We start from the raw sequence: 14,661 nt of genomic DNA, 5'->3' as shown, positions 1-14,661 counted from the left end.
CAAACATACACACACCCACAAACATAGATACAGACATCCATACACCTCCCCACAAACACACACATACAAACATAAACACACACACGCATGCACACACACACACACACACACACACACACACACACACACCACACACACACACACACACACACACACACACACACACACACACACACACACACACACACACACACACACACACACACAGATGAATGAAGGCCATGCAGCTTTATTGTGATCCCTCAGATCTATTGAATTCACACAGTGATTGGAAATACAACAGGAGTAAACTGGTGAAGATGGTTAAAGACGACCTTGAGAGTAAGAGATGGAGTATTAGTTGCAAGTTAAGCAGAGACAAAAAAGGTCCTTGGCAGCAAACACCTCTCTTCAGAAAGCCCCTCTACATAAACACCAAGGCCGGTAAAATGCTAAATGTGAACCAGGGTCTGGGGTATAAGCAGGGAACACAGTCAGGGCTGGGGTTGGAGTCTGGAAAATCCGAGGTCAGGAATGCAGGTTGGTTGGCGGTGGGAGTCTGGGGCCGGAATGTTTATGTGTTTCTTGCTCCCTTTAAGCTCACCTGGTTCACTGGAAAGTTTATTATACTGCTGCGTAGCATGTGAAAATAGTGAAATAAAAGTATGTTTGAGTATTAGTAGAAATAATATTCAATAGTTCAGAAAACCTGCTGGTCTAGCACCACCAAAGACCCAAGGGTGTTGGATTATCAGAGTTTAACTGCATTGCATCAAATGGCATTGGGGATAAAAACCTGTGTTTACATGTCTTTCAAATCCACACAAATGCTCAATGCACTTCAAAGCCAATGAAATAGTTCTGTTGCAATGTAGGGAAAGTTGTGCCAATAAAGCAGCCTGGCACTGCCTCGGCACAGTTGTGTTGAGCCGAATGCACTGCCTCTCGACCGGGCAGGTTGTACGTTTTTCAGATCCCAGAGGGGAGTTTGGCGCAGGGTTGACTGGGTTTGTCCACAGTTAAGTCTTGAGGCAGGAGTTTCATGCTGAGTCTCTCTTTAGTTCGCAAATCCAGTGAAACTCAGAGCTGCATTCGTTGTCATTCCATTTTCCATGACTTTCAATGTGGACACAATCTTCCCCATGCCCTGCATTGTTGGGTTCACCGTCATTCCAAAACCTTTGAACAGGAAAGCCCCAGGGGTGACATTGAGTGTGGAGTTAAAGCATATCTGCTTCATTAATTATTGCTTAAACAACAATTTTATTATAAAATGTAAATGAGTTGTGCCTGCTTTCCATGCTTCACAAGGCTTCCTAAGAATTAAAAATGGTGCAGCAAACAACCTGCTAGAGGAACTCAGCGGCTTGAGCAGCGTCTGTAGAGGGTGGGTGGTAGGGGTGGAGCTGTCAACGATGCAGGGTCGAAACCCTGCGTCAGGACTGAGAGTGGAGAGGGGAAGGTGGCCGGTATAAAGCGGAGAGGAGGAGGGGTGAGACAGGGATCCGAGGTGATTGGTGGACTGGGGAGGAGTGAAAGATGCTGGGCAGGTGGTGGGGGGGGGGGGCAGGAGTTGGGAGACAAGAGGCAGATGGGTGATAGATAGATGGAGGCAGACAAAGAAGAAAGATGGAGCGAGCTGGGGAGGTGGAGGCAGCTGCGGGAGGGAGATAAGCAGGAACACAAAGGGCTCCCAGTGTTGGAATCTGATAAGTAAAGGAGGTGAGAGTGGGAACCATTAAGGGAGAGGTGTATGGCAGATGGGAGGAGAACCAGATGGGGGCGGGGGAGTGAGCGGTGGGGGGGTGTACCTGTGGGTGAACCGTGTGTGTAATGGATGGATGGAACTAGGGGTGGGCGGGTGGGGGGAGGCAGGAAGCACAGCCCAACTGGAGGAGGACCACATGCGATGTTGGAGTAAACCAACAACAACTTCCACTTTTATGGCACCTGGAAAATAGCAAGGCACTTTACAGGAATATCACTGGACAAAATAATTCATATCAAAAGCTATGTTAGTAAAGACCACAAAACATTTGGGCGAATGAATGGGTTTAGAGATTATTTTAATGTGGTAATTGAGTGCAAAGGTTTAGGGACCAGATTCCAGAGCTTAGGGCCTCTGAAGCTGAGGGTACGGTGGTGACCAATATCAGCAGAGGAAGTCTTCCCTCTTTAGCTGGACCCCAGACCCATGGCATTGTGCTTGACTCTTAATTGCCTTCTGAAATGTCCTGGGAAGCCTCTTGGTTCAGGGGGAGTTAGAGGAGGATGATAAGTGCTGGTCTTGCCACCAATGCCCACATCCTGAGAACTAATAAATAAAACGAGTGGAGCGATTACATCCATGGATGTGTCAGAACACCTTCAGCTGTGTTGGGGTACACTGTCCAGATTTATTCACTTATTTCCTTATCCGCTTTACAGAAGGGATAAAACATGAACACTATTTAAGACAATAAGACCTAGGAGCAGAATTAGGCTATTCAGCCCATCAAGTCTGCTCCACCATTCGATCATGGTTGATTTATTTTTCCCTGTCAACTCCAATCTCCTGCTTTCTCCCTGTAACCTTTGACACCCTTACAATCAAGAACCTATCAACCTCCACTTTAAATGTACCCAATGACTTGGCCTCCACAGCCGTCTGTGACAATGAATTCCACAGATTCATCACCCCCTGGCTAAAGAAATTCCTCCTCATATCTGTTCTAAAGGGACGTCCTTCTATTCTGAGGCTATGCCCTCCGGTCCTAGACTCACCCACTACTGGAAGCATCCTCTCCACGTCCACTCTATCCAGGCCTTTCAATATCCAGTAGGTTTCAATGAGATTCTCCCCTCATCCTTCTAAATGGCCAGAGCCATCAAAAGCTCCTCGTACGTTGACCCTTTCATCCCCAGGATCATTCTTGTAAACCTCTTCTGGACCCTCTCCAACACCAGCACATACTTCCTTAGATATGGGGCCCAAAACTGCCCACAATACACCAAATGTGGTCTGACCAACACCTTATAAAGCCTCAGCATTACATCCCTTCGCACCTCCTCCCCTTACTTGCAAGTTACCAGCAGGATCACAAGTCTTGAACTCCCAATCTTCCTCATTGCATCCCTTGCACTTTATTTGTTTACCGGCACTGCCTGTTCTCCGTAGCTGCTACGCTATATTCTGTGTCAAAACCTTGCATCAGGACCCGAAACGTTGACAATTCCTTTCATCCCACAGATGCTGCCTGATCCACTGAGTTCCTTCAGCAGAGTGTTTGTTGCTCCAGAGTCCAGCACCTGCCGTCTCTTGTGTCTACACTATATTCTGCATTCTTTTTCTTTTTACTGCGTCGATGTACTTACATATGGCACGATCTGCCTGGCTAGCGTGCAAACAAAAGTTTTTCACTGTATCTCAGTACACGTGACAATAATAAACCAATACCAATACCCCCTTCAATAAGCATTCACTTGGTCTATCAGAGGTGCACTAGCTCCAAATGCACTACCAGCTCTATCTACTAGCTGCATTGGAGTAGGTTGCAAAGTTGTAAAGATACAAGGGACTTACGTTGGTGTTGAGTTGTAGGCCGTGCCATCAACCCACTCCCATTGGCCTTCATTTCCGTGGTCATTTAGGCCTATCCAGAAATGAATGTGTTGAGAATGCAAGACGACAAAGTACTGCCAAATAATGGAAAGGAACAGCATCAGCATTTAAGTAAAGGGAAAATACTTACCAGGTTATATCATTTATAAGATCTACAGTGGAGCCTGGGGAAGACTTTCCTCTGAAATTGGTAATCTTTCCAACCTTCAAAAGACATTTGGACAAGTACATGGATAGGAAGGGTTTAGAGGGATATGGGCCAAATGAAGGCAAATAGGACTCTCTTGGTGGGCACCATGGACAGGTTGGGCCAAAGAACCAGTTTACTCTATGATTCTATAATTGGCCCAGAGCCAACAATGAGTCCCTTGGAGAAGAATAATGGAAAGCTGTTGGACAGTTTAAACTCACCCTGAATACTTAGCTTTACCTGTTCATCCTCTCGTTCAGTGACGAGGAGATTGGCCCCATAGATGGAACAGTACTGCTGACTTGCACTCCATGTGGCTTTCTTGGTTGAGAAGTAGTAACAGCTCCCATTGTAGTATACCCAGCTATGAGGGCATTGACGGTTCTGACATGCTGAAAAACATTTAACATTTACCTGCCAAATCAACTGCGACAGCAAATATTTACGCAGCAACTGGTGGGTCCAGAGTATAGGGCCAGAGGTGGTAGACTTAATGGTAGTGTTCAAAGGGGAGCTGGATAAATATCTGAAAGGAAAGAAGGGCAGGGTAGTGCGATCAGCTAGATCATTCTTATATGGACCAGAACGCTCTATGGGCCAAACGCCTGGCTTCTGTGCTGTGACCATTTGGTGATTTTACTGAATGAACACAGTAGATGTCAGCCAAGCTCAGTCATCATGATAAAAGAATATCATGGCATATGTTGCAAAGATATTAAAACTAAAGGTTTTGGTTCTTCAACTCTTGTTAATCTGCAGATTTAATCACTGCACCAGTGGTGGCCTTGCCTTGAGTTACTGACAGCACAAAACTGGGTGGGGTTGTGAGTTGTGAGGGAATGCAAAGAGGCTTTAGACAAGTCAATGAGTAGGGAAGTACCCAGCAGAAAGAATATGATGTGGATAATTATGAAGGTATCCATTTTGGAAGGGAATACAGAAAGGCAGAATATTATTTAAATAGTGACTGACTGGGAAAAGTCAATGTGCAAATGTTGACATTATTGAAATCAAACATGCAGGTGCAGCAAGCAGTTAAGAAGGCAAATGGTATGTTGGCCTTCATTGCACGAGGTTTTGTGTACAGGAGCAAGGATGTCTTACTGCAACTATAGAGAGCTTTGGTGAGACCACACCTGGACTATTGTGTGCAGTTCCACACACAAGAAAGGACATACTTGTCCAGAGGGTGTACAGTATAGGTTCACCAGACTGAATTTGGGGATGGTGGGATTGTTGTATGAGGAGAGAATGGATTAATTAGCCTTATAGAGATTAGAAGAATGAAAGATCTCATTGTAGCTTGGAAAATTCTGACAGGGCTCTATCATGAGGGGCATAGATTGGATCAACACACCCAGTCTTTTTCCCAGGGTTGGAGAAATCAAGAACTAGAGGGCATAGGTTTAAGGTGAGAAGGGAGAGATTTAATAGGAATGAGGGGCAACTTCTGGTACATGGATGGGAAAGGTTTAGAAGGATACGAGCCAAACGCAGGTAAATGGAACCAGCCTAGATGGGAATCTTGGTTGGCATGGACCAGTTGAGCTGAAGGGCCGGCTTCTGTGTGTGCTGTATAACTCTCTGATACTTAACAGGCTGGAGGACTTTTCTCTCCTGCCTGGGGTGTTCGCGAACCAGTCTCAGGATATAAGGAAGACGGTTAGGACTGAAATGAGGAGGAATTTCTTCAGTCAGAGGATTTGAACCTCTGGAATTCTCACAGAGGGCCGTGGAGGCTACGTCACTGAATATATTTGAGAAGAAGATAGGTATATTTCCAGATAGAAAAGGTAAGAAGTGGAATATGATATGAGAACAAATGACCAGCAGCAAACGTATTGAATGGTGGAGCCGACATGAAGGGCTGAATGGCCTACTCCTGCACCTATGTCTGTATGTTTCTTTCTAGTATTGGTATTGGTTTATTATTGTCACTTGTACCGAGGTACAGTGAAAAGCTTGTCTTACAAACAGATCGTACAGGTCAATTCATTACACAGTGCAGTTACATTGAGTTAGTACAGAGTGCATTGAGGTAGTACAGGTAAAAACAATAACAGTACAGAGTAAAGTATCACAGCTACAGAGAAAGTGCAGTGCAATAAGGTGCAAGGTCACAACAAGATAGATTGTGAGGTCATAGTCCATCTCATTGTATAAGGGAACCGTTCAATAGTCTTATCACAGTGGGGTAGAAGCTGTCCTTAAGTCTGGCAGTACGTGCCCTCAGGCTCCTGTATCTTCTACCCGATGGAAGAGGAGAGAAGAGAGAATGTCCCGGGTGGGTGGGGTCTTTGATTATGCTGGCTGCTACACCAAGACAATGAGAGGTAAAGACAGAGTCCAGGGAGGGGAGGCTGGTGTCCGTGATGCGCTGGGCTGTGTCCACAACTCTCTGCAGCTTCTTGCGGTCCTGGGCGGAGCAGCTGCTGTACCAAGCCATGATACATCCAGATAGGATGTTCTCTATGGTGCATTGGTAAAAGCTGGTGAGAGTCAAAGGGGACAAACCAAATTTCTTTCGCCTCCTGAGGAAGTAGAGGTGCTGGTGAGCCTTCTTGGCCATGGCATCTACGTGATTTGGCCAGGACAGGATGTTGGTGATGTTCACTCCCAGGAACTTAAAGCTCTCAACCCTCTCAACCTCAGCACCACTGATGTAGACAGGTGCATGTACACTGCCCCCTTTCCTGAAGTCAATGACCAGCTCTTTTGTTTTGTTGACATTGAGGGAAAGATTGTTGTCATGACACCATTCCACTAAGTTCTCTATCTCCTTCCTGCACTCCGACTCATCACTGTTTGAGATACGGCCTACAACGGTGGTATCATCTGCAAACTTTGGCTTACACTACCTGAAACAATGGTGGAAACCGATTGAATGGGAACTTCCAAATGTGAAGGAGACATACGCAAGAACGTAAGAAGCTGCAGAGAGTAGTGGACTCAGTCCAATACATCACTGGTACATCCCTCCTTATCATCGAAAGTACCTACTGGAGGCGCTGCCTCAAGGAGACAATGTTGACCATCAAAGATCCCCACCATCCAGGCCATGCCTTCTTCTCGCAGTTACCATTGGGCAGGAGGTACAGAAGCCTGAAGTCTCACACCACCAGGTTCAAGAACAGCTACTTCCCTTCAACCATTTGGTTCTTGAACCAACCTACACAACCCTAATCACTACCTCAGTATAGCAACAGTTTGACCACTATGCACCTCAATGGACTTTTTGTGTTCTTTCTTGTATAATTTTGCATAAATTATGTTTAACATGTTTTTCTTGTGAATGTTCTGATACTATGTGCCTGTGATGCTGCTGCAAGTAAGTTTTTCATTGTAACTGTGCACACATGGACTTGTGGAAATGGTAATAAACTCGACTTTGAGGTAAATACCCTAGAAGGGAAAGTAGTTACTGGACAGAGAGGAAAGAGCAGGGGGTGACTGTTTTAAGGAGGAGGCAACAAAGTCAAAGTCACCAGCTGGCCTACTTCCTCATCTAACAGAGGCTGGATGTGGAGGAGAACAGTCAATCTGTTTCCAACAGACTGGCTGGCTATTTGAATTTTATAATGTTTGCTTTGAGTTTTAACGCACGGCTTTCCCAGGGATTCAGGAAACCCGGCAGCTCAAGGGAGCTAAAGAGAGCTTTGGGAAGAAGGTAATTGCCCTGACAGCAGTGCTTGTGGGTGAATAGGCCGCCACAAGATCCCTCTCCCCACCTTCACCAGCCCCCTTCCACTCACTCTCCTAGGCAGCCCCAGAAAATCCCACCAATGGGACGATCTCTGCATGGAGTTCCAGGTTGATCTTCCAAATGTCTGCATCCTGTCCCTAACACATTGACAGTAACTACCTGGACCTCACTATATTTATATGGACCATATTCAGATAACTCACAGGATTCTGACAGTGTTTCCATTTTGACGGAAATCTTGACGAGGATGTCGTTGATCTTCCTTGACATCTCCTCCAACACTACACCACACGAGGCAAACAGGAGCAGATGAGGAAACACGTAAATAGACATTCACATACTCACATGTTAACGTTTACACTAATATGCATTCACAAAGCTCACATGCATATACACACACACATACGCGCGCGCGCACACACACACACACACACACACACACACACACACACACACGCATGTACAGGAACTATACTCACGCACTCAGGCAGACTGACAGATAGACACACATTCCCACATTCCACAGGCACACCTGCCAACTCTACCACTCTCCCTCCCCACCACCCACAGACACTCTAAGACACCAACACATACTCATAAACACTCACTAACTTTCCCTCCCTTGAACATAGGAAAACACAGGCACACATCTGTCCACGCACAACTGCAATGCACACGTGCATTCACGCACCCCCCCACACACACACACACACAAACACACATAAAACTATAAGTGCAAATGTTTACATCCAGAAACACTTCAGAAAAATACATCCACCAATCCCCACCCAGAGTCTAATCCATTTTTAACACTTATGCTTATTCATTGGACACGGGGAGCTATACAGCCAGGCTCCAGGGCTGCTCCTCCGGCAGGACAAACGAGGCTGACAACTGGGGCATGTACTGCCCTGTGAGTCTTCCATCCCACATCTGCCCTTCCAAGGCTAGTGATGCAGTCATGAATTGTACTGTCTTCTTCTACCCTGAGATGGGCAAGTGTAGCCACAGATGGGGATCAATCCTATCACCAGCTCAGCAAGGTACAAAAGCAGTAGAGCACACTGGTTAGGCCATAACATAACCAGGCAAGTGGAGAGTATTGTTGACCCTTGTAGGTTGTGGAAAGGGTTCTGGGGATCAAGAGTATGGTATCGAATGCTAGTATAAGGAGGATGGAAAGGTGAAGAAAAGAATTACCAGAATGGTTGTGGCACTGAGGGACTTGGCTACAGGAGAGGTTGTTCCCTTTGGAGTAAAGGCAACCAAGAGGCAATTCTTTGACCGTGACAGGAAGATAGAGGGAAGCTGTTTCCGTTAGCAGATGGTTCAAGGATCAGGGAGACAAATTCAAATTGGTGGGCAAGGGAGACGAGGAGTGTGAGGAAGAACTCCTCTACACGAAGGGTAATGATAAACTTTGTAGGACTGGCAGAAATGGTCATTTGGGGCATTTAAAAGAATTGGATAGGTGCAAAGGGAAATCGTTTCTCTGGGAAAATGTCGGAGGAATGGACTGACAGTATAGCTCTAAAAGGAGTCAGCACTAGTCCAATGGGGTGAATGGTCTCCTGCATAATAATAACACTATGATTCCTATACGTCATTACTCAACTGACTCAACAAAGCTGCTCACCTCTTGCGCTCATACGTGTCACCTCATTCCGAATACTCTGCTCAAGCTCCCTCATCTCGGTCCTGTGGGAAACTGAAACATGAAAAATAAATTCACCACAAAGTTCGAATGCAGAACACAAACTGGAGCTGGTTGCACTGTGTGATACAAGGCTGGGAAAGGGAATCCCCTGGGTTTGTGCTCCAATAGAGCACTAGCCAATGCCAGGTATTTGCAGAAACAAATGGTGTCCGGTGACACGTTTACAAAGGTTTGCAGTGCACAGTTTGTGACAGAGGGCATGAAACATCCCCACATTGGTTGTTAGTGGCAAACTAATTGTACAGTCATGGGGTGAGTGGAGTTAAGGAACAGGAAGGGTCACCAAATACTTTGTGAACGTTACTGAACTAGATCAGCCACTGAGTCACGTGGAGGTGTTGAGACAGGTGACCTAAAGCTTGGTCAAGGAATGGGTTCTAAGGAGCATCAGAAAGGGGAGGTGGAGAGGTCAGGAGGAAGAGAATCCCAGGACCTAGGCAATGGTAGAGCGAGTGTCCAGTTCGTCAGAGTTGGAGAAACATAGAAATCTCAGATACCTATCGACAATCCCTTGATCCACAACTTTCTATTTCCATTCCTTTAATGTCCACACAGCCATCTTCAAACCCTTAACGTCTATCCTTCCATCTCAGTCTTTCAGTCTGTTTCTCCCTGTCAAATCTCTTATGTCCATCTCTCCATCTTCAGCTTCTTCGTGTACCCACCTCCCTATCCCAAGCTCTGGAGCACATTCCTCTGACTGCAAACCATCTGTCTTTATTTGGCTTGTCCCTTTAGCGCTGATGTCAACTCTCCAAGAACTTTCTCTCCACTGCAGTAACTTGACTTAGAGATGTTGTACAATTATGATGTGATCAATACATGGGAATTTTGAAAGGGTGGAGAAACTCTGCAATTGTTTTTTTTATTAAAGCCAAATGTTTCTTTGATTCAGAGGCTGAGGTCAAATCCCATTCTAACAATTCATGAAATTAGATCTGGTTACATGTGATGTGGTGTTGATAGATGTGACCATGTACCTGCTCAGTATGTTCATTAACTTCATACTCTGTGCTTAATCCTTCTGATGGCTTAGCTCAGGGCAAGTTTATCAGCTTCTCACAAAGTAAAACTAATGTGAGAATTACAGGTAATTAGCAGGTAACTTGACTGTCATACTGGTCATTGGTCTTTCTCTCTGGGACTGAGTTCACGATCCTCTGATGACACCAATTCCATGTAATCAATGATAGTTCACTCACCGTTACTCATTACCTCTGAGATTTCCATCTGGACCTGCTTCTGAAACTCGTCCACTGTCTCATTCGTCTCTGTACCTTAAAAGGCAGAATCGAGCAGCTAAGTTAGTTCAGAATAGTTAAAAGATTCTCGATAAATTCTCGAAGCAAAATCAGGACAAACCCTTCATCTTGCGTCAAAAAAATCCCTGGAAGGTTTGCATTTCTCTCACACCTGTCACATCTCTGACAGGATGTTCTAAAATGCTTTGCTATGCTTCTAATTTGTGCACAGCGGGTTGTCAGAAACAAATTCTGGTGTTCATTAGATGAAGACCCACACCTCAAGGTTCAACTACATCTTCTTCCCCATCAGGTTCCCGAACCGACCTGAAAGACCTTAATTCTACATCGGACTATACTTCCCTCATCCTACACTAATGTCGTTATGTTATTTTTTTCATTTATTGTGTCATGTGAGTTATATATTATTTGTATTAATATAAGTTCATGCAATTTATGTTTGTCACCTTTGTAATGTACTGTGCTGCTGCTGTAAAAAGTTAGTTTTCATGGCATTTATACCCTGGATATGTATGCCTATGACAATAAACTTGAACTAGTCTGGTTTAATGATGTTGATAGGGGATAAATATTAGTCCCAGGATTCTGGGGAGAACATTCCAAGGAATTTCATTGCTACCTGCTGTATATGACAATAAAGTAATCTATCTGCTTATTTGTGGTTTTCCAAAAGACTGCCATTTGATCTTACGTCCACCTGCTGGAGCTGACAAAGTCTTAACAATGCATCTGAAAACCTCTTGACATGATGGCACTTCCCTTTTACTCCCCTGGATCGGCTAGATTTTTGCGTTCTGATCTCTAGAGTGGGACTTGAACTCACAACTTGCTACGGCAGAGGCAAGATAGTAAATTGAGCGTGGGTTCATCTCCACCACAAGGCTGTCGCAGTTCAAGAATACTGATTCACCACCTTCTCAAGGGCAATAAATACCAGCATTGTCAGAGATACTCTGTATTCTGTTATTGTTTTTACCCTGTACTACATCAATGCACTCTATACTACCTCAATGCACTGTGTAATGAATTGATCTGTACGATCGGTATGCAAGACAAGTTTTTCACCGTACCTCGGTACAAGTGACATTAATAATAAACCAATTCCAATATCAAGGACAAAGTAAAAAGGAACAGGCTGACTACTTACACTTAATGACTCCACTGATCAGAAGGATGAGGAAAACACTCACAAGGATGAGGATGAGGAAAACCAGCCCCTTTCCACAAAAAAGTGACTTGAATTGGTTGCCTGAGATTTCAAACATAGTTAGAATATCACATCGAGAGTCATACGGCACAGAAACAGGCCCTTCAGCCCACTGAGTCCATGCTGACCATTAAGCACCTATTTATATTCAACCCACAATAATCCAATTTTATTCCCTTCAACTTCCTCCAGGTTCTATCACTCACCTACGTGAGGGGCAATCTACAGCGGCCACTTAACCTACCAAACTGTGCATATTTGGGATGTGGGAGGAATCTGGAGAAAACCCATATGGCCTCAAACCCCACGCAGAGAGCAGCAAAGGTCAGCATTGAACTTGGGTCTCTGGAGCTTTGAGGCAGCAGCTCTAGTAGCTGTGTCACTCTGCTGCCTCATAATTACGTAATATATTTATTTTGCAAAAAATCTTTGGGAAAGTAATTATTGTCAAATTGGTTTACTTTATAACTTGGGGCAAGCACGGTAATGTAGCGGTTAGCGTAATGCTATTACAGAGCCAGTGGCCCAGGTTCAATTCCGGCCACTGTCTGTAAGGAGTTTGTACGTTCTCCCTGTGTCTGCGTTGGTTTCCTCTGGATTGTGGACGTGCTATGTTGATGCTGGAAGTGTGGCAACACTTGCGGGCTGCCCCCAGAACATTCTACGCAAAAGGTGCAAAAGGTCACTGTGTGTTTCAATATACATGTGACTAATAAAGATATACTATCTTATCTTAAACAAAACAACAGAAAGACTTAAATTTTATAGTGTCTCTCTCCCTCTGGGTGTGTGTCTCTCTCTCTCTCTCTCTCTCTATCTATCTCGCAGAGAGCCATCTGCCATCTTCTTCAAACAGTGATCTTACAATATCCAAATCATTATTTTAGCAACATTGGATGAAGGATAAACGTTGATTCAGCCAGGACTTCAATGTACCTTTAACAAGGATCCAATTCAAAAGGATGTTCCAATCTATGTGTGGACATTATTCAAGCCACAGTATTGACGAAGAGACTGACCACTAAAAAATTGTCCTGACCAACATTCAGCCCTCAGCCATAGCCAGCAGACCAAAAATCAGATTTACAGCTCTAATTGATGTTTGCGTAAGTCATAATTGAATACAAACCCATACTGGGACATTTTTTCTGATTCACACTAACATATACCTGTATTCCATTTGGCCTTCTGTTGACCATCAACGTTGAAGTTCTCATAGTCATTATAAGCCGGTTCTCTTGCCATCGCGTAAGACCGTGCAGGACCTGGCGCTGAGCCCCACTAAGTTTATCAAGGAATGGGTGGTTGTGCAACAACTCTTTACGTCAGAGATGGGGTTGTTGCATTGCGGTTGCACCCCACTGGCTGCGTTTTGAAGAATTGAAACTAGCTCAAGAAAAGCTGACATGGACAATTATGAATGTTCCAGAAAAATTACAAAAGGAATATGATCTGTGTCTATCCTGCAACCCTCAGCAAAATTAAAGCTAACAGTTCAAGAACTGCAACATCTCTGGATAGTAAAGAAGCTTATTGCTCCTTCCCAACCCCATCCCTCTGTGTGACTCTATAGGAAAGATTGAGGTGTTTGCATTATTGTGCATTTGATAATTAATGATGGTGTGACAAGTGTTATAGTGAACAATGCCTGGGAAATAATGAGTTTTCCTTGAAACAATGGATGCCATATCCCTCTAAACCTTTCCTATCCATGTACCTGTCTAAATATCTTACCAACGTTATTATTATACTCACAGCTTCCTCTGCCAGCTCGTTCCATATACCCACCACCCTCTGTGTGAAAAGTTGCCCCTCAGATCCCTTTTAAATCTTTCCCATCTAAGCTAGTCCCATCTGCCCGTGTTTGACCCATATCCCTCTAAACCTTTCCTATCCGTGTACCTGTCCAAGTGTCTTTTAGATGTTGTTATTGTGCCTGCCTCAACCACTTCCTCTGTAAGCTCATTCCACATAACCACTGTCCTCTGTGTGAAAAACTTGGCCCTCAGGTCCCCTTTAACTCTTTCCCCTCTCACCTTAAACATATGCCCTCAGGTTTTAGACTTCCCTACCCTGGGAGAAAGACTATGACCATCCACCTGATCTATGCCCCTCATGATATTCCATTGCAGGATTAGAGAACAGAATGAGGTAGATCTATCTCCATCTTTTCACGTATACCATCAAACTGAATTTACCCTGTGCTTTCTCATTGTCAATCTATCCATCTTTCCTGGAGTCTGCTTATCACACTACTTATTATATTGCCAAGATTTGTACCATATGTAAACTTTAAAATTGTGCTCCAAATACTCATCACTACAGTCCAAAGCTAAATTTGTGGAGAGATATATGAGGAACTGCGGTTACTAAATGGTCAGCGGGGGGCCTGTTACCTACTGGGTTAAACATAACTTTGATTTTAAAATGATCACCCTTATTTTCAAATTTCCCCTTGCTCCCCTCCAGCCCTTATATTTCCCCAAGATACTTACACGATTTCAGTTCTGGTATCCTGACCCTTCCTTAATTTAATTAGAAACATTGAAAACCTACAGCACAATAAGGCCCTTCGGCCCACAAAGTTGTGCCGTACATGTCCCTACCTTAGAAATTACTAGGTTTACTCATAGCCCTCTATTTTTCTAACCTCCATGTACCTACCAAAAGTCTCTTAAAAGACCCTATCGTATCTGCCTCCACCACCGTTGTCAGCAGCCCATTCCACGCACTCACCACTCTCTGAGTAAAAAAACTTACCCCTGACATCTCCTCTGTACCTACTCCCTAGCACCTTAATCCTGTGTCCTCTTGTAGCAACCATTGTTTCAATATTGGTGGCAAAGTTGCCAAGGTCCCAAGCTCTGGAACTCCCTGCCTAAACATCTCCACCTCTCTGCCTTCCTTCTCTTTTAAGACGCCGCTTAAAACCTCTCCCTTCGACCAAGCTTTTGGCCACCTGTCCTAATATCAGCATATGTGTAGCTCGTGCTAGTTTTTGT

At 44.5% G+C, this 14,661-nt stretch overlaps 1 protein-coding gene across 1 annotated transcript; it reads right to left on the bottom strand.

Annotated features, from left to right (window-relative positions):
* Positions 1-213: 213 nt before the first annotated feature.
* On the bottom strand, positions 214-12,937 carry LOC127585023 (asialoglycoprotein receptor 2-like). The gene is made up of 8 exons (XM_052042141.1): positions 12,829-12,937; positions 11,600-11,701; positions 10,393-10,467; positions 9,110-9,181; positions 7,677-7,754; positions 4,011-4,162; positions 3,542-3,654; positions 214-1,158 (listed from the first exon to the last, which is right to left on the bottom strand). The coding sequence occupies exons 1-8, from the start codon at positions 12,902-12,904 to the stop codon at positions 1,020-1,022; spliced, it is 807 nt and encodes a 268-aa protein (XP_051898101.1). The 5' UTR covers positions 12,905-12,937; the 3' UTR covers positions 214-1,019.
* Positions 12,938-14,661: the final 1,724 nt, after the last annotated feature.

Source organism: Pristis pectinata, chromosome 31 (assembly GCF_009764475.1).
Source record: "Pristis pectinata isolate sPriPec2 chromosome 31, sPriPec2.1.pri, whole genome shotgun sequence".
Taxonomy (NCBI): Eukaryota; Metazoa; Chordata; class Chondrichthyes; order Rhinopristiformes; family Pristidae; genus Pristis; species Pristis pectinata.
The sequence above is the reverse complement of the archived record's forward strand: the minus strand, read 5'-3'. Positions and strand labels throughout refer to the sequence as shown.